At 45.8% G+C, this 20,204-nt stretch overlaps 1 protein-coding gene across 5 annotated transcripts in view; it reads right to left on the minus strand.

Annotated features, from left to right (window-relative positions):
• The window catches only part of SLC4A11 (solute carrier family 4 member 11), a 100,039-nt gene extending 80,736 nt beyond the window's left edge, over positions 1-19,303 (minus strand). The window contains exons 1-2 of one of the 5 annotated variants that reach the window (XM_054202958.1): positions 19,163-19,303; positions 1,777-1,827 (exon numbers count right to left, since the gene is read on the minus strand). In XM_054202958.1, coding sequence (XP_054058933.1) covers positions 1,777-1,827; positions 19,163-19,223 — 112 coding nt within the window. In that variant the 5' untranslated portion in view covers positions 19,224-19,303. Of the gene's footprint in view, positions 1-1,776; positions 1,828-12,285; positions 13,043-13,587; positions 14,667-14,722; positions 15,113-19,162 lie in introns of those variants that run through there. The other 4 variants (XM_054202955.1, XM_054202957.1, XM_054202960.1 and 1 more) reach the window with 4 other exon arrangements.
• Positions 19,304-20,204: the final 901 nt, after the last annotated feature.

Below are 20,204 nucleotides of genomic sequence, written 5' to 3' on the forward strand. Positions count from 1 at the left end.
GAAGAGAAGCTTGCAAGCAATCTTCCCTCCTTCCCCCAAACACCATGCAGAAGCGTAACAAGAAAGAAGCATACGCAGTTAACATGAAGTCCCTAATGGTAGCTCTAAGGTGCCATCTCCTTAAGACAAAAGAGGAAGCTGAGTAATAACACAAATAGGGCAGAAATAAGTGCTCGCTGCCATGGCACCAAGTTGACAAAAAAGCATATCTCATAGGAGAGCTTTGCACAGGAAATTCCACAACTACAAACATGTGCTCTAAAATCATCCAGATATCTGCTTTTTTTGTTGTTCTGTTTGGACAGTTTGAGGAAGACAAGCCATTGAGTCCTGGAAGGGGGTATGTAGACCCTTTCCACATAAGATGCTAGGACACACAGCTGTGCTTGTGCTCCTTGTGGCAGGAAGGCTTGGGATGAAGTGGCACTAGACAACAGCCGCCTTTGTCCTTCCTCCAAATCATACAGCAGCATTTCTCACCAAGCCCTTAACACTGCTCTCAGCCAGAAGTTGGAGGCTTAGTCATCTCTCCAGGTCCCAACCTGGATCACCCCAGTCCTTAAGAAAGCACCAACCACATCCCAAGGGGCCACAAGCCAGCCAGGGAAGGTAGGAGCAGGGCTACCCAGACCTCACGACTCACATGACCTTGGAAAACATGCAAATACTAAAGAAATAAAACCTCCCTGACATTAGGCATAATTTCTGCCCTTCTGCAACTCAATCCAGCCTTCAGAAAAGACTTCTTACTAGAGATGAGAGTACTTGCTTCCAGTTTCATCCTTTTACTCCTAGAAATTGGCTCTATAACACTTTCAGAGAAGGCAAGCGAGCCAGTGCCAAAGGAAGTGCTGTCAATAGCAATGTTGGATCTACTGCAGCTGATGTCTGGTAGACATTCAGCTTCCCATTCCCAGATGTTAACCTAAGACCTGGACCCCTGGAAGAAGCAAGATCATCCTTGTGACAGCTACAAGCATCTACAGGCCTAAATAATAGAGCATTTTAGTCTTCTGCTCTCACAATTTGGAAGTCATGAATACTCCAAGCATTGCACCCTCTCCAGAACAACAAGTCCCAGGCCCTTAGAGACTACATCCTGAAGAGGCTGCTCTTAAGTTGAACTCTCAAGATAATCTCTTCCTAACAAGCCCCATACATGCTATTTCTCCAAAACCAGTAGAGAACCTGGGACCTCACTGCACTTCAAGTTTGGCTGTACAATACTTTGGCCTTTTACAAGTATGATATCTCCAAGAGCTCTGCCGCCTTTGAGGCGGATGATACAGGTTTCCAAATGCCACAACTTAATCTTGCTTCAAAGAAAAATCTTAGGGAGCACTTTGGACTAAAAGATGCATTTACCAGAACCATCTAACATTTGCCTGATGGTCTTTGGCAGGATGTCTCTACAGGGATTTGACACCTACACATCATCTCCACTCCAGAAAGACAAGCAAATACACCTGCCAGCCTGTATTACAGGAAGACATCGTGAAAGAACTTGAAAAACAAGGAGCCACCCAGAATAGTCACTGATGACAACGTGAAGATAATTATTTACTGCTTTGAATATCTAGAACATCTACAGGATTTAAAAACGCAGAGTCTGCTTCCAGTGCAAGATTACACAATTACCGTGTAAGACTGTCTCTGCATGCTGCTTAAGCTAAATGGGTTTTCTATCACTTGTTTCAAGTTCTCAGCTAACCCTGTAGGTGCAGCTCTCCCTCCAATAAGGCCATACTATGCACAAAGAGGTCAAATAATACTTGCCACTCTCTTCAAAGAAGTATCCATTTCTTGACATCGCTGCTGGTGGGGACTCTAGAAAGACAGGAAAAAAAGGAAACATAAGAATCAAGACACTGAATGCTTTCACCTTACTGCAAACCTGGATTACAGCAGAAAGTCAGACCAGGAATACTGCAGGCATCAGATCTTCCTGAACGTGGCAATTTTAACCTTTTGTTTATTGACTTTAGCATTTACCAGAATGTCCTATGCAGTCACAGCTTGAAGAGAGCTAAGCAGTCTCAGACATCCTGAGCCAGGACCACAAAACAGCAAGACTAAAGGATTGAGACAAGCCCGATCATCTCAGTAACCTATCAAACCTGAACAAGTGCATCCAAAATAATAAGAGCTAAGTATCTATGAGGCTTTTATAACAAAATACAAACCATAATGAAGTCCAGGTTGTATCTCACACTCAGATAAAAAGAACCACTTTATTTTAGAAGAAAACAACTCAATTTAGATGAGAATGGGATTTCACATCCTATTCTGCTACTCCTAATCATTAGGATATCCCAAAACAGTGCTTGGCACTTGAAGATAAGCACCAGAACACCAAAGCCTTCCTTGGCCTGCTTCCTGAGCAGGGGTCCTGCAGCAAACACCATCTGCGCCAGCAGGGGCTCATGAGGAAGCCACAAATGGGAAACGATGCTGACCAAGAGCGAACCCACAAACACAGCAGCACCAAGACCAAATCACCATGAATCATTATGGAACATATTTTATTTGTTAGTGAGTCAGTTCTGCAATTAACTGCTGGCAAATTGAGTATTTACCATGCAGAGATGTTCAAACATCATAGGAGCACCTGCTTTCAGGTGTGATCAAAGTCTGGTACCCAAGCCCAGCCTGGCTGTTTTTAATACTAACAGTATTTGACAGTTCAGACTGCGTGGGCTGGAAGCACCAGCTTTTCTGTACAGGTGCATGTCCTATTTTACAGTGAGCTAACAGAGCTCTTTATTTCAAGCCTTGAGCAAGAATCACCAAAGCAGTCCCTCAGAAATCCGCTACTAGATGCTGCCTCTTTATGTGCTTCTTCCCAGCCAAAACGCAATCAGAAAGAGGAATAGATTTGCTCTGTCTTTCCCCACTTCATTAGGCTAATCAAACATTACCTACGCAAGCCTGAGAGGAATTTGGGCCAACAAGGAAAGAGGTTTTGCCTGCTTTATTGTTCTACAGATTAGGCTTCCTGCTTTTCGTTTGAGGTATGAGACCGTTTCCCAAAGACACTTTCTCTACCCCATAACTTTTGACTTACAGGTTACATACTTCCGCCCGACACTGTACAGTGTGCCACATTTTCAAGCATCATAATTCATCCTAGTCCATTGGGAGCCTTTGTGCACGAGACGGATACAAGTCACAACACCGATGGCAGCACCTTCCAGCCCTAACACTTATCACAGCCCCACGTGGATCAGACCTTTCACAGCAGATAGCATCTGGCTGCACAGGTTCCTGGAGGGACACCCTGATGACCATTAAAAGAAAAACCACACAAACCCGAGGGCAATTCAAGTGTCTGGTCCAAGAGAGAAACACAATGTTCTAAGTTCATCCCAGAACAATGGGTTGGAGGAACAAATGAACCGAACCGTGGCCAAGGGGCACCCATTACACGAGTCAATTGTTTCCCTCCACCTGGAAGGGAAGGAGAAGATCCATCCAGACTGATTAGCATGCTAATGATCAAAGGAAAGTTTTTTAAAGAGGCTCTTATTGTGTAATGATTGCATTTACGTATTTCAGAGAAACAAACAAAATACGCCTAGGCAGACAGATTACCCAAGGAACTGACATTCCCAGCAGGATGGTATATCAATTTCTCATTTCTATTATGGCTTCTAAGGGAGCCTGAAGCAACATGTTCATCCTTCACTAGGCAAAAATGAGACACTGTTTGCTTTTTCTTTAACTGAACACACCTATTTCTATGGGTTGATAATGCCTAATGAACAGGAATTCAGAGTTGGTTGCTTTCTTTATTAGAAATGCCTTCTAACTGCAGCATTCTGTGGGTTGACATTGCACCTTTACGGAAGACTCTGCTTTGGTTGCTGCTTGGACTAGGCATGAAAAGGGCAAGGCTGGGGTATTACAACAGGTAGTGCCATTTCATTAGGTGGCACTCATTCCTCTGAGTCACTAATGAGCGATAGTCCCCTAGGCAACATGCTCAGGCAATTATGTTGGAGGTGCTGTTTTTTCAGATGAGTCATAAAACAGAGGTCTTAACCTTGTAATTAAAGATGCAATGGCACGTTTGGAAAAAAAAAAAAAAAAAAAAAAGAGTCAGGCATTCACCCTACTATGTCCTGGCTGAAGTCCAGCCCTGGTAATTTGTCTTCTCCCTACGTAATACTGTCCCATAGCACCAATGGGATTCAGACTTCAAAACAGTTTTGTTGGAGGCTTTTGAAAAGTTGTTACAACCCCCACGGAAGGGGCTACGCACATTAACATCAGGCACGGTGTGTAACATGCCCATGAGGTAAAAGGTGATGGGGGTGTTTGCACAAGTCCAGACACACACAGGGAGCTATGGGACTAGCTTAAAGGTCAAGACATTAGCAGAAGTGGAGGTAGGAAGGGTAAACTGGGGCTACATCATCTGCATCTCTTGCGAATCTCAAGAAAGCAGCATCCATCTAACTTTTTTAACTGAGCAGAACAAAGGAGACTGATTTGGGTGAGAGGGCAATTAATATCTTTTCTCCTTACACACCAGCCCCCTTCTTCCCATAGTTCTTCAATCATTTTATTACAAGCAAGTATAGCTTATGTTTATGGGATGCTAGCTAAGGACAAGGCTAGCTACACTGTGCTTAAGTGCATACTCAGCAGCAGTCAGCAAGGCAAACAAACCAGCAGGCTCCACATGCCTCTCCCTCCACACAGCTTATGGGATATTAATATCCAAGGTCTCAGCTCCTTAGTCATGTTTTGCTGAAGACAGGAGCAATGGGTTTGAGTTGTGCAGAACTGACAGCAAGGCAGAGTCCTCTTTTCTGTACTAACATGGTACATACCCATAGCCTGACGCACGCACACCAACCTGTATTTCCTCTCCCCGTCTCACTCTCCACTCTCACATCTCCACTCTTGAAAAAAAGAGCTTAACCAAGGGGCACAGTTATAAAACACTGCAGTAATCAATGCAATTGTGCAGCTTAGGGAAGCCTGGGCAGGCATGTGAGTTTCCAGGTACATTAGAGTTCAACATTACAAGGCTCCAGGGTTTGCCTGAAGTTGCAGAAGTGTTTCCAAGAAGTATAAATCAGTCGCTGCACCAGCCTTCACAGACTAGAGGAAAAGACTACTGTCTGGAGAGCACACCACTTCCCTCAGATCCACCAAATGCATGTTGCTAGTTCCTTTCCCCCAGGTTTTCTCTTTCAGGTTTCAGCAATTAAAAAAAAAAACGCAACCAAAGCAATATCAGCAGGACATAAGGTCAGGCTTCTAGAGACAAAGATGGAAAGCAATACCCTGAGGAGCTAAGATACACAACACAGCAAATTCACTCTTGTACCTCTAGTATCTCTCAGAGAGGCCTGTGTCCTCTCTCTCCAGAGTCTGCTTTCTCATCCAACACCTACGAGGACAACCAGACTCTCCAAATTGCTCTCCCAATCCAAAAAGGCAGAACAGGATACCATCTTCTGTTATCTGCCAAAAAGCATGTGGTATAGCTCTTTTGACAATTTAAGCATTCCCCTTCATTTTTAAGAGTTAATTTACTCCAGTAAATAAGTTTCTACTGCCACCCCACCTTATTCCCTACAGGGAGGTCTATTAGATGAGACTAAATTGGACAGGCATTAAAAGTGTCACCACCTAGTTGCTTTTTCAAAGAAAAGATTCTGACTAGTTTCTCATCGCTTTATGAGCATTCAATTCAAAGGTAAGAGTGAAGAGCTGAAGCACCGAAGTGCTGCAGAATGGAAAACAAAGCCTATTTTAGTAGACTCAGGCATACAGATTAAGATTTCAGAAGTCACTGCCATTTGACTCGAAGCTATTGCAGTGACTCCAAGAGCCACCAGGGGGGAGGTATATGAAGTTTACTGCTTAACTGGTAGGACAATCAAGTTCACTGTAGTTTGAGGTGCTTGGTCTTAGGACAAGGACGAATCAAATGATCTGCAGTGGGAAGTATCAGAGCAGAAGTGGGTACACTTCCTGATTTCTTACATTCTTACCATTTTTACATTTGCATTTAACAACAAAAACAGACAAAACCCTACCATGCCATCCTCCATTATTAAATTCCTGTGGGAAATGTGTCTCAGATCTAATAACCCATTTTAACTCTCTTGTTTTAAGGTTAGTAATAAGTTCTCTTGAGCCTTGCAATATTAGCGGATTACAAATAAAAACACATTCTCTGGATACTTCAGTAACTCAATTACAATGTTCTGCTGCTGGCATCTTCCTAGTAAACAGCCCTCCACAGCACAAGCCCTATACTGAAGCAAAACGTAGCTCTCTAACAGGTTTTCTACAAGCAGTACTTACAGACTTCGGCTTTTATGACTCCCCTCCAGTAAATCTTTCCAAGTTCTAGTGTCTTAATATTTAATTGGAGTTTACTTTGAGACAACACCATTTTGAAAGAGTTATTGGAAAGGTACTACTCTTGCGTTGTCTCTGAACATAGGCAGCCTGTACATCTGGAGCATTTTGTTACCCCATAAGTACTGATGGGAAAACATTGGGTACCTTCATCATCTCTTACTAAGGGCGTACTCCAATACCCCAAATTTCCACCACTTTCTTCAACACTGCTTTGCTGAAACCAAAGACGTTTCTGAAACTCATCAGTAAATGCAACATCTTGCCCTAAGGTTAATAAAGCAAAACACTTGAGCCTCTGAGCAAGAGCTTAGAACAAAAGTCACCTGTTCAACTGTAAAAGCTTTTAGACTTTCCCTGTTTCCTCCCATGAAGAATTACCAATTCTCAGCATGACAGAATGAACTGCCTAGTTATCTGAAAAAAAAAAAAAATCTACTTTCCAGAAGACATTTAGGGCTTTAGTTTTGAAGCAAGGTTTTGGCCACTTCAAGCTGACTTTCAGGAGTTTGCTAAAAGTGTCCATCACTACTGTGAAATAGTTGGGCACCAGCTTCCCTGCATGATGGGGAACATTGCAGTCGGTCACACTATCTCAAACAGATCCAGGGCCAAGTCCAGCTTGAACAAGTGTATTGTCTTATCTAAGATTTAGAACTGGGGAAAGATGACAAGGCTACCCCTATCCAAGGCTCTATCAGACCTGGTATTTAGCATTAAACTCTGAGCTCGCTCTTATTCTTTGTTCTCTCCACCCCACCATGAATTAACATCACAGGACAAGGGATTCTGCAGCAGCAGAAGTGACCAGGGAGCTGCACACAGGTTCATACAATTTGGGACAGTGGGAAAGCCACAATTCATGTGCTTCAGATACCTAATAATCAAACAATGCTGCTCCCCTCCTCCACCTAAAGTCAGCAGAAAACCAGACAGACTTAAGGAGGGGGGGGAATCCCAAAAAACACACAAGGAATAATACCCCAAGAGAAACCCGTAGGAGAGAACTTTTTTTTTTAATTATGTGGAGCATTGACTGCTGAAAGGAGCCTGCAATTGAGTTTAGAAGTCTCTGTATGCATCAAGAGCTCAACAGCAGGAGGATGAGGAAGCCTCAAACTCCTTTCGTAACACAACTGCATCACCACATAAGAATAGGGAAAGATCTCAACAGCAAATCTGAACACGCTGACTAGCTGATCAGTTCCAAATATATCAGTGTTGCAGGATCCTTCCACAGGGCATCACTTGTGCTCTTAAAACATGAGATTTTTGGCCATTTTCAGGAAAGAACTGAGCAGCAAGGTCTCCTCGTGGAGACATTTGCTGCACATTATTTAAAACCACCCAAGTCAGCAAGAATGAATGGACAGCAGCATGCAAAAAGCTATTTTGCCTTAATTTACCACTTCTCATTTCTATCTACACCTTAAGCAGCTGGTCCCTTACTAGAGCCCTGCATACTTCAACTGGAAAATGCTGGTAAAAGCACAGCCCGTACTGGCACAGTGAAAGATGAGAGGCATGCCCCAAGCTGCTGTTTTAGGCAATAACAGTTGACATACAGGACAAGAGCTTGGGTTTTTACTTGTTTTTCCCCTACACCTAGAGAGGTGTGACAAAAAAAACAAACCACACAAGTCAGGGTTTCAAAACCAATCACTGTAATTCAAGGAAGTGTAAGAGGAGTAAGGCGTGCTTGTTAATACTTAGGCAGGAAAATGCCCGGTAAATACAGTGTATGAGCACTGTTGCCTGTGCCAAGGCCAAATGTAGACCTTTCCCCAGAAAGCACCAGTTTGTATTGATAAAGGCATAAGAAAACATAATAGAAAAAACTCAAGAGGGGTAAAAAGACCTTTTTTAAGTCATTAAATGGGAGATATCAGCACTGTTGTTCCAAGAAGCTTTATCTTTAAGACATAGAGTCAAGATCAACCAAAGGACTCTTCTTCACTACAGCTTTAGAGCCTCTCTCCCCCCTGCAAGCACCACGTGCTTTCTCAGTGCAGACACACATCCATCCACATACTAGAGCCCTATCCCTCCTCAACTTATCCTTTATTCATCTTAGTTGCACAGCTGCAGGGAAGGGCTAAGCACAGCCCCATGAAAAGCTACCCAGCTCCACAAAGGACCAGCTGTGTTCCTCCTCGCCCCAATTACATCCACATGCCCATCATACATGTCTAAATATCTTCCTAATACTGCTTTCTATGACAGTATTTGAAGAGTAAAGAGCTAGCAACGTACCAGTCATCATGGTGAAAGCCTAAGGGCACGCTCCAGCCAGTACCCATGGGAAGGGCAGACCCCCCCTTCTGCCTACATTTCCCTTCTGCACTGCTGGCCCCCACCCCCCCCCCCCTTCTCAGGTTATCCTCCTCCTCACAAAGCTATCAAGCCTTTGAAAAACACAGCCAACACTGAAGGATGGACGAGGGGCTCATCCCCACATGGCATGCCTAGAGGTTTAATGCAGGTAAGCAGTACGGCTATACCAACAGGCACTGGCACCACTTTGTAATAAAGCAGGGACTTTTTTTGTTGGAGAATTTTACCTAAATGGGTTGACTAAAACACCAACTGTGTGCAAACACTGACAAGAAATCGACTTTTGAGGTCTGAAAAAACAGTCCAGAAGACAGCCGTGACCCAGGAAGATTTAAATATACTCCAAAACCTTTCACCTTGGTAAGCTTTTAGAAGACGATAAAGCATTGGCCAGAGCACACACTGAGAAGATGCGCTTAAGTAGCCCAATCCAATGGCAAATTGCTGCTTTAGCCAAGAGACTCAGACCTGCAGGACGCAAGCTTTACCCTCCTTATCTGTAGACACGGCCAAGTCCCCTAGCGATCCTTAAAGAGGGTGTTTCTGTTAGTGAAGAGCACTTTTAACAAGTTATGCTTAACATCCTTTTCTTGCCACAGAATTGCATAGACACATCACTTGTCTCCCCTGCCCTCCTACTAGAAGTAGTATACCTGAACAATTTTTACCACCTCTTGGCCTCCCACAAGGTTTCATTTCCCAAAATTCCCAGTTTTAGGACTAAGAGGTCCAGATTACCAAAACTAAGCATCTCTAACACCCCTGGGAAGTGTCCCATTTCTCTGATTTTTGGAGGATGCGACACTAGCCCTCTGACATTTCCTAGGCTATCCCATGGTGCACTAGTCATACAGCTTTGCTCCATGGATCTACTTAAACTCTCCATCGCAGTGCAACCACCCCGGCATGCCAGTCCCGGTCCAGGCAGAAAACACAACTTTATAGCTTTGCAACTCAGTAGGCACTGAAGTGTCAAATCAAGGATTATATGCAAGGAGCATATATCCCTGATGAAGCGAAGTGGTGTGAGGAGGTCTCAAATCATGCCACGGTCACTCCGGTAAATGAAACCCCAAAACTAATTTTCACAATCGCTGGCTGTGAAAATAGAAAGCATCATATTGAAAGGATAGAGCAGGAAGCGTCCTCCTGCCTGCGCACTCCCAAGCAAACACACACCCACACACAAGCTCAGGGATCAGACATGTCTGCTTTCAAAGCATCTTCCTCACTGCACTGAACAATTCCCCTCTTCATCCCCTCCCCAGCTTCCTCTAGAGCACCTGCCACAATCAAACCATCTAATAAAAGATCGCTGGGTGCGGCAGTGACAGCTACCAGAGACAACCCCCCCCCCAAAAAAAAAAACAAACAAAAACAACTCATGCACACTAAAGGTTGGTGGTGTCAGCAGTGCTCGATTTACCAGCAGCACCAGGCTGTCACTGTTGACTGTTAGGTTAACTCATCACAATTTAGCCCACCAGAGCAATTAATATCCGAGGGTGCCTCCCAGAGGTGAGCTGCAAGAGGAAGCGACCCTATAATGGAGAGCCATGCAGCTGCTTTGCTAACAGGATATCTTTTCCTCCTCCTCTGCCAGGTTTCTTGGCCAGCATTTTGTAGGTGAGCAGGACAAGCAGAGAAGTGGGGGAACAACGCCACTTTGGGATTTGGCTAGTGGATAGACAATTTGTGCTATTTGCCTTTTTTTTTTTTCTCCAAGTTGAAGGGGGAGGTTTCTTTTTGTTGGGCCCTCTAAAAAAAAAAAAAGAGTGATTTAAGACTTGCAAGGATTTCTTGCATAAGTGCTGCATAGAGAGGAGCGAAAGCAAATACCTCCAGAGATCCCACAAGCTGGCAAAGGCCCAAGAACAGACCAGTTGAGGCTTCTCAGTAGACTTTTCCTGAAACACTTAAATAATTTAGAAAGCATTAACTCTTAGTGACAGCTTTTCAGACAGCTCTTTCACTTGCAGGGCCCTATCAAAAACCTCATAACTCTTAATCAAAAAGAGATACTGCAGTGGCCCCAAATCTTGGTTGGGGTTGAATGTGGCTTCAGAAAGGTGCTTCAGACATTTTTTCTTTGCTGAAATGCTTCCCTTGTACAGGCAGGTCTTCCAGAGGCCACCACCTGCCACTTATCTGCAGCAGTACCGTGTAAAACATGCAAAAATGGTTAAGAGACAGTCTATCAACATTTCAGTTGCTTGGGGCTGTTCAGAGGAAGGGAGCGTTGTTTCAGTTGTGTTAAATACCATAAAAGTTAAGCAGCTGCAAGGTGTAAACTAGTAGCTGTAACACTTCTTTGGGGTTAGTTGGAGGAGATGCTCCAGCATCACCAGTTTCACACTCCAGCACCCCCCCAGGGCACAAGGATCATGTTTTGGAACAAAGTGCATTGCTATAAAGTTTTTATCCCCTGTCTTAATTGCCACCAGGAATGAAAACAGCTGCTAAACAGTGGCTGGTTCAAGCTTTGCAGCAGAGTTATTCCTGCACCCATTCCTACCACCACCCCCCAAAAACACATCTGGATGAAACAGGAGACCAGCTCAAACTTACACCCAAACCCAGAAGTTAGCTCAAACCCAAGCTCTATACTGGAAACATGGAAAGACACAGAAGTAGAGCAGTGAACCCAGCCACCTGATCACCAAACACCTTTTAAGTTGTGGTTCCAGGCAAGACACTGAAAGAAAAAATCTCCCCTTGCCATTAAAAGTGAAAACAGCCTAAAGGATACCCAAATGACAGCCCAGCTGCCCTCTGCAGCCATTGCCCTCCCCACAGAAACAGGTATTTCAAATCACAACAGGCTTGGGAGGATAACACAAGTCACTCCATAGAGTTTTTATGTCTAGGAGACACGAAGCAGCAGCAGTAACACTACCACCACAGCGGGTGGGGGGACAGCCAGCAGCACCGGATCTGATTTTGCTGTCCATCGTCAACCCAAAATAAAAATGCCCTGGTCAAGTGGTGAAATAATTGCAGACTGACAATCCATGATAGAGTGTTATTCATTGGGACATTGTTTATGGTTCGTCTACATGGCTTCCATGACTACAGCAACAGGGATGATGTTTGCTAGCATTTTAAACAGATTACATATATGCATTTTGTTTTCACTCAGCACTGTACTTTCCCCACGTGAAACATCAGTATGTAAAGCCTTGCAGACAGGCTGTTAGGATGTTTTAGCATTAATTAGAGAAAAACCAGAACAGGTAAGATCCCTTGTGCTCATCCCCCCATGCATATTTTGAAACTAAATTCAAACCCTGAAATACAGCACTCTGGTTAATGTAAACTGAATTCAAAAAGGTATTCTCCATCCTTAAACACAGCAGCACAGAGACATCCGGCACAGGCAATAGATATCATCACTAAGCAGCAAAGCCCATTGAAAATACATCAAGTACTGTCTTACTTTAGCGAATTAAATAATTAAAGAGCTAGCAGAGATGGTTTTCTAGATTTCCTGTCCAAATGCATCACCCAGCAACAGTAGTGCTTCAGTTTTGGTTTGGGTTTTTTTTTTTTTCCTTCAAGAACACAACTTACCTGCACTACTTCTTTAATAGAGATGCTGTTCAAACAGCCTCCGCTCCCTTCCTGGCTGCTCCCCCTGAGTCACCACACTTGTTCCCAAATGCCACTTGCTCAGGTGGCCGAGGCGGCAATGGCTCGTGCGTTTTCAATGGCTCCAATATTAATCCATCCAGAGCATCTTTCTCCCTCACTTCCAATTGGCGAGTGGCAAATGGGTGGAGTGAGAGCGTGACCCATTAGCTCCCAGATGGGCACCTCCAACCCAGCTCTCCCAACCGGAGCAGCGATGCCGATGCCGGCGAGCCGCTAACTTCATGCCTACAAAGCACCACTCCGCATGCCACCGCAGCCCCGGCCAAGGCTGGGCTTTGGGTTTTCTCCTCCAGCCACCCAGATCCTGCTGCTTCTTGAGCTATTTGCCTCTGGTAGCAAGGAGGAAAAATAGAATAATTAAAGTGACCCTGCGCTTCGGAGCCAGCAGTTTTTGCTGGATGCTGTACAGAGAAAGCTTGTGTGCCTCCTTAAAAAAAAAAAAAAAGCTTTGTGGCAGCCAGGCTCAACTGAAGTGAGAAGATACTGTACCTTACAGATAGAAGTACAGGGAAAACAAGAGGATGTGAAGATGCAGGAAGAAGAGAGAGAGGGAAGAAAACCTGCTGCTGAGAGGCAGATATAGCGAATTTCTTAAAGACATAGCTGCAGCACTCAGCAAGCATGCTGTCTGCCAATTGCAGAGCTGGGCTCCAATGTTTTTTTCCATGCTACCCAGCATGACAGTTCAGCTGCACGGGCAGCAGCAGTGCCAGGGTTAAACACATGCATTCAGTGAGGAGCCGGCATAAGGGAGTGAGAAACAGGGCAGTAAGTCTGCACTATAACAGCAAGTTGCAGAAAATAAAGCTGAAGGGACCTCACCTCATCCAAAGAGACTTATATCTAAGCCCGGGGCTCGAATATGCAGTCCCTAAAAAGCTTTGGAAGGAAGATGCCACATCCTCCCCCTCCTCCACCTTATTCTACTGCTTCACTTTCCTTACAATTCAAGATTTTCATAACAATAAGCCAAGTCTCCCCCAGCTGGATATTTAAAGCCCAGAGGAATGGTCTATGCTGGCCAAAAGAAAAAGAAAAAAGGAAAAAAACTAACTCCCCAAAGCAACATCAAGTCAGCCTTAGAAAAGGCAGAACCCTAAAAAATAAAAGGCAGAAATAAACAGCGAGTTATCCAAATGCTGGCAAGACTGGGTCACTCCCCTACAGTAACTCTGACAATTACTGTGTCTTAAGTAAAAATTTCCCAGGGATCATATTTACCAGGTGGCAGCAAACGTTTCCCGGTGCAAAGCAAGATGAGGCAGGGCACGGCTCGGGAAGAGGCATCACTTTTAGCCAAGGGATTCAGTCAGAGCCACATACCCCCGTTTTCAGTCTCTGCTACAGACTTGTTTCCGCTGCATGAAACCACAGGCAATGCATGTTTTTAAACACCTCCTACGCATTTTCTCTGCCGAGACTGCTCATCCAGTCTCCTCCATATTTTTTTTTTTTGCATGCCACCTGACGAGCTTTTCCAGGTAAGGCGCATCATATTCAGACTGTTAATAAGATGTAAAGGAAGTGTATCATAAAGTACGCAAGGGTGAAAGAGACCCCTGGAGGTCTCTACCCCCACTCCTTGCTCCAGGCAGGGCCACCTTCAAAACTACATCAGGCTGCTCAGGACCTCATCTCATCAAGCTTGATATCTTCTCCAAAACAAGTTTTATAGTCAAGACTCCTGTCCTTGGGATCAGCACAAACAGCAGGGCTCAGATCTTAAAACAGCAGCATTTACAGAGTTTCTCCACATAGATTCTTTGCAGTAAAGCAACATGTAAAATTTTGAACCAAGCTGATACTCTTAAGGTATTTACTTGTAGTGAGACAAATCTACAATAGAGGATGATCTTAATACCTTCCCCTATACCCACACTTGATACCTTTAATAGCAGTTTAAAGGACAGAGTTGACAGCATCACAACCCTAAAGGTGAAACAAGCCCGCCTAGCCTCCAGCAGGTATTTCAGGTTTCAAACACTGACGGATTCATTTCAGCAAGTGAACAAGCTTATGAAACAAAAGACTGGCTAAGATCAGTTTCTATTTTTATTTTTTTCCATGCGGAGGTTGTTTATCAGCTCTCCCTGGCCAGCCTGCCCAGGCACGAGGGTGTAGCAGGGACAGGAGCTACTCCTTGGTGGAGATGACAGCGGCCAAGCGAGCACCACCAGGAACGGTCCAAGAGGAGAGCGCATCAACACAACCGCACCAACGCATCCACCAAGCCCTATCTCTGTTGCCTCCCTCCTTGCCCACCATCTCCAAAGCCCCTCCAAATCTCAGTGGGCTTCTCTGCTACCCCATACTATCCCGCTCCAGTCCCTGACCCTTTCCATCCCCGGTCACGCACCGTCCACCGGCCCAGTCCACCTCTGCGTCACCAAACGTTGTGGCCACGGGGCCAAATCTTGCGAAGAGCCAGCGCTTGCCCCGAACTGGCCATAGGGCGAGCGGAGAAAGGTGAGCCGGGGGTAGCAAAAAGAAGCCGGCTCCATTAGGACGGAGAAGATAGGAGAGCCAGGTACGAAGCAAACCGCGTCTCCCTTCACCTCCTTCAGCGGGTACTGTTGGGACATGCAGTCTCAGAGCCTTCTCCCCGAGAAGTTCCTTTTTGGAGAGGAATTAGTGCAAAAAGAAAGCCGCTCAAGCAGCCCCGCTGCTGCTGTCACAGCCCAGCAGAGCACACTGGAAAGGCTGCGTCTCCAGCCTGTATTTAAACGCCCCTCTCAGAAAGCAGAGATGCAGCACAGGAAGAGACAAATTCCAGCTCTGCGTCGGGCTGATAAGCCAGGTTTATAATATTCAAAAAGTATTGGCATTACTACAATTCCACACCCCCCTCCCCCACGAATATCTTGTGCAGTTGCTTGTTGTGCACAATAAGCAAAAAAAAAAAAAGGCAGCCCAATCCCTAAAAAAAAAAATATAAAAATCAGCCTGTTCCGGTGGGAACAGCCAACACGTTGAATAAAACAAACACACGCGTGTTAAACCCTAGGGACGCAATTAGCCTCGGAGCAGGGGGAAGAGGCATTTAACTCCTGGAGAAGGAGATGGCAATGGGAGAGAGGAAAAGGAGAATAAACCTGATGCCCAACACTCTGCCCCATGGGGTGCTTTTTTGCTCAGGGAGCACGCTCAAGTGCCAGCTCCCACCGCTGCAGGGTGCCAGCACCTGCCCCAACACCAAAAGGGGAGGAAGGCCACCCATTCCTCAGCTCCAAGACTGCCCCCTGCTAATTTTTCCACTCCTTATCTGCCCCCATGAGTGGGTAGCACCCAGCAATAATTCACTCAACCACCATTGCCATTCAAAACCCACCCGCAGCATCTTGAGACAAAGGCTGCCCAGCTCCAGGCACTGACCAGCTGAGATCTTCTCTCCACCAGCTTCAAATCTGGGTCCCATCCTCCCCCCGCCAGAGCCCACATTACCACTAATCTCCATCCATCCCACTATGGTATGGCTGCAGGGATGCCCTTGGGGCAGCCACAACCCCACAGACCCTTCTGCTGCCATTTGCATCAGGTCCTTCAAACCTAGAGAGCAAAAGAGCACCCACTGGCGAAAAAAAGTTCCTGCCCAACACTAGTATAAAAGCAGTGTTACCCACTTAGCTTATATCAGATTTTCATGCTTTTCTCCCCATATTCTTGCAGTTTCTCAGCAAGGCATTTATGAGGAACAGAACTGGACTCTATTCCCTCCATACCCAAATCACAGCTCCCACTGGTCCATCAGAGCTTGCAGACCCTTCTTAACAGAGTAAGTAACAAAGTTAGATTGAAGCCTTTTGTACTGCCTTTTTTTTTTTTTTTAAATTGCAAGTCAGAGCCAGGGATGAATTTAGAAAGGGGGAATAGGAAAAACCCACGGAGTTATAAGCGACAGCTAAGTGCTTTGATATCAAAGCCAGCACTGACAGATGCAGAAGCCTGCAGTGCTCTGCTCTGGGCCAGCATGTCACCATGCTCTGCAGAAAGGCTTTATAGGGAGGCTTATACTAGGTCATATTTAGAAAGTTATATTGCATTAAAAAAAAAAAGTTTTTCAGTTTCACCAGGTCCCAGCACAAACTCCCAAAGGAGCTGCTCTGCAGACTTCATTATCACAAAACACTGCTCAAAACCTCAAGGAATTGCCTCAGCATTCCCAGTTTTTAACCTCGCTGTGCTGCATCCTTCTCAGTAGACTCCTTAACCCCCTTTTGTCAGCACCATGTCGTGTCTCAGCTGCTGCTAGCAGCAAAGGTAGCTCGGATTTAACATGTGCTGGATATTTGCTGGTGTGCTTGGCAGTAATTTACATATTTAGAGGGTAGATGACAGTTTCATGATGATGAGTCATTAAAGTGTCCCAGGGAGTTGTTTACTCCCAGATAAATCCCACATAAAGAAACGGGACTTTTCTAGAAATGGTTTTGCATTAGGAATATGAAACTCAGTACCACCCGAGCTAGGGCAATAGGAAGCTTTTGGATAGCAAGCACTGTGGCTTCCCAGAGACACCTAAATCACAGCACAGCATTAGAATTACTCACTGAAAAAAAGAACAGCTTTCCCCCCAGGTAACATGATTTAGCACCTGTCTTCGGGCATAAAGTATGTATGCAGTGCATCACTGCAGTTCTGCAAGGACAAGGTTTGGGTTTTAGTCTTATACAGGCAAATAAAACAGCTCCAGGCTAAGTCCAATAACTCTGGACTAAAATCCAACTTTGCACCTAACCTCAAGTGCCCTTCTGCAAAGAAATATCAAGCATTTTGCTGACACTTTTTTTTTTTAAGACAATACAGAAAGCTTCCACTTTGGATCCTTTTGCTTTTAAACCCAAGACATTTTTGTTTTCACATTGACTCAACATAAAAATAAAGTTTGCTTTAACAACTGTTTACAGCCCTAAATGATTTACTACAGCTTTACTAGAAGTCAAGGCACCATGAGTTTACATACAGATGTCTCATGACACTGGGGGAGTCAAGCGAGCGCTCCATTTAAAAGCCTAACTCGTATTTCTAGCTGCGTTCATTTAAACAAGCTGAAGCATTCAAACTGCCAAGGAACAACATGAGAGCCGGAGAGGAACTTCCTCTGCGGTACATAATTCTTACAGAGTGGCAACTGTATAAAAGCCACAGATATTTCATAAGAAGAGGACTCTGGCTGAGATGGATTAGCCAACGCGCCTTGATTATAGCAGGGAAACGGCGGCGCGCGGCTCACAGGGGCCGCAGCAATGACTGAGGTCGCAGTGTAGACAGGACTGAAGAGTTGCATCACTGTTTCCCTTCCAGCCTCCAAAAAAAAAAATCCAGCCACAAAACCAACTCCAACAGCAACGCAGGTGAGAAGGCTGAAATACCACTGGATTTATCCAGCACTGGGTCAAACAGTTTATCCCACACTTCAGCTACAGCTTTTGAGGGATGGTAACTCTGCAAAGAATGCACAAAGCTATGTCCACACCTAGGGAAAACCCACATGAGAAGCCCTGCAAACTGGCACGTTGGGGGAATAAATTATACGTTCCCAGTAGAGGTTGTTCACATGCACGTTGCTGATGGACAGACAGTCCACACCACTAGGTCTCAAGAGGAAGAATGACAGTCCTAGACGTGAAAAACAGCAGCACAGAAGCAAACTTTGAGGTACAACATCAGATCTGAAACAAACTTTTTCATTAAACTGGGAAGAGGTGAAAAAAAAAAAAAAAAACAACAAAACCAACACACAGAGGCACAATCCTCCCGGAGAAGAGATCCTCAGGAGCAGTTTGAGGACCAGCCTCCCGCTCGCTGCTTTACAGGCAGCAAAGCTGTTGTGCCACCTACAGTTGCTTTTACTCCAGAACAAACTTTCCTACGCAAACCCAAGTCCCTGTCATTTAATTCAGTGTCAAACCAGCACTAACGCAGCCATGCTGATTAAGGAAGTGCTTCCTTTGGTAAGGGGGGGGGGGAGGCACTTCAGAAAATAACTTTTAAAGTCTAGCGTAAATCACAAAGTGCGTTTAAAACCACTCTCTCCCCACCTTTAAAAAAAAAAAAAAAAACAAAAAAAAACCAAACCACCATCGCTAGGGTTTTTGCTAATGCACACGACTGCCCAAGCCCTTTACACTAGTTCAGCTTGAGCCATGTAGTTTCGCCTTTTTTTTTCCTCTCTCTTTTTATTGCGGCTTTTACACCACTACCAACATGAAGTCAGGCGGCCGCATCCGCACGCAAAGCGCCGGAACGGGGCTCAGCCCCACACCGCGCCCGCCTCCCCCGCTGAGGTATAAACAAGTACCAGAAAAGGGGAAAAGCCGGGGGGGGGGGGGGAAGAAACCACCTCCAGAATAAGAAGCCCCGACGTTCACGTCCCTCCTCTATCTCCTGGTACTTGTCTCATGCCGCATCTGCGCTCCCTGGGCTGGGACATCCCGCTGCTGCCCAAGGAGAGCCCAGATTCGGGGGGTGTCACCACCTCCCCGCCGACAGCGACAGGCTCCTGAACAAAAAAAACCTTTGAGCAACGATGCAAATGGAAGATTTCCCCGATTTCTGCTCTCCCCCCACCCCGGCAACTTTCCAAGAAGGTAAAGCAGGATACATTCCCCATCCCCTCTCCAGACCGCCCTCCCCATCTCATCCCATCCCCTGCCCCGACCCCTCCCCGCTGCTGCAAAAGGCAAGTGAAGGGGGTGAAGGAGGGGGGAGGGACACCCCGCAAGCTGCCGGCGGAACTCATCGCACTTGTGTCCCGTCCCCCCCCGACGCCGGGGCTCCTGCCGGCTTCGCCTCTCACCGCATGGCTGGAGGTGGAACACCCGTCTCGCTGCCATGGCTGCCGCGGGTTTGCCTCTCATCCCGTCTTCATCTTGACACTTTTCGGGCTTTTCTTGTGGTTTCGAGGCGGGGGGGGTGGGTGTGTGTTTATATTTTATTTTTTTCCCCCCCACACACCAGAGGGGAGAAAAAAAAAAAAGAGCCAGCGAAGCCAAAAATAATAACAGAGAAAGTGTCGGTGCGGAGCGCGGGACGGGAGGGGAAGGGACGGAGCGGTGTCACACCCCTGCCCGGGTCCTAGCGCCGCCCGCCCCGCGGCCCCTGCCCATCGCGCCCGGCCCGGCCCAGGCCAGGCCCTCCGGGCACTGCCCCGGCTGCGCTCGAAGGGCAAGAGGTAACGTCTGCGCCCCACCGTCACCACCTCCTGTACTGAGTCTCATCACTCCACTTATAAAAAAAAAAAATAAATCCACCACCAAAAAAACACCACCACACAAACCCACAACCAGTTTTCACTTTTCTAAGAAGGCAAGGCTAACACCAGAAGTGTTAGCAGGCGAGATGCTGGCAGTAACTTCAGACCTGGGGGAAGAAAAGCACCAAGCTGATAAAAAACTCACTTCTTCCATAAAGCATGCTGATGTACACCACAGAGCCCCATTGTCCATACCCGTGTTCTCTGCCACTTCAAAACTTCCTCTGAAATAACCTGGTGCAGGCACATTCGAGTCAAAAGCAGCCATCTGGGATTCACAATGAACCCCTGGGGTATAGCACAGTGATATACCCCCAATTTCTTTTCAAAACCAAGCAGCAACAACATTTTTAAAAACAGGTGCAGAGTGATGCTCTCCAACCTGTAGACTTTGCTTTAAGAAAACATTGGCACATTTCTTAAAGTTCTGCAAACTTTGCTGCTTTTTTTTTTTTGTGAGCTTTTCCCAGCCACTGCTACCGTGTTTGCTCACAACCTGAGCAAGCCTTTGTGGGTTTTTTTTGCCTCCCTGCTCAAATCACTCTCCCCAAGGAGGCAGGTGCCAACACTAGAAGCACCGAACACA

The sequence above is a fragment of the Rissa tridactyla genome, chromosome 5 (assembly GCF_028500815.1).
Source record: "Rissa tridactyla isolate bRisTri1 chromosome 5, bRisTri1.patW.cur.20221130, whole genome shotgun sequence".
Classification (NCBI taxonomy): domain Eukaryota; kingdom Metazoa; phylum Chordata; class Aves; order Charadriiformes; family Laridae; genus Rissa; species Rissa tridactyla.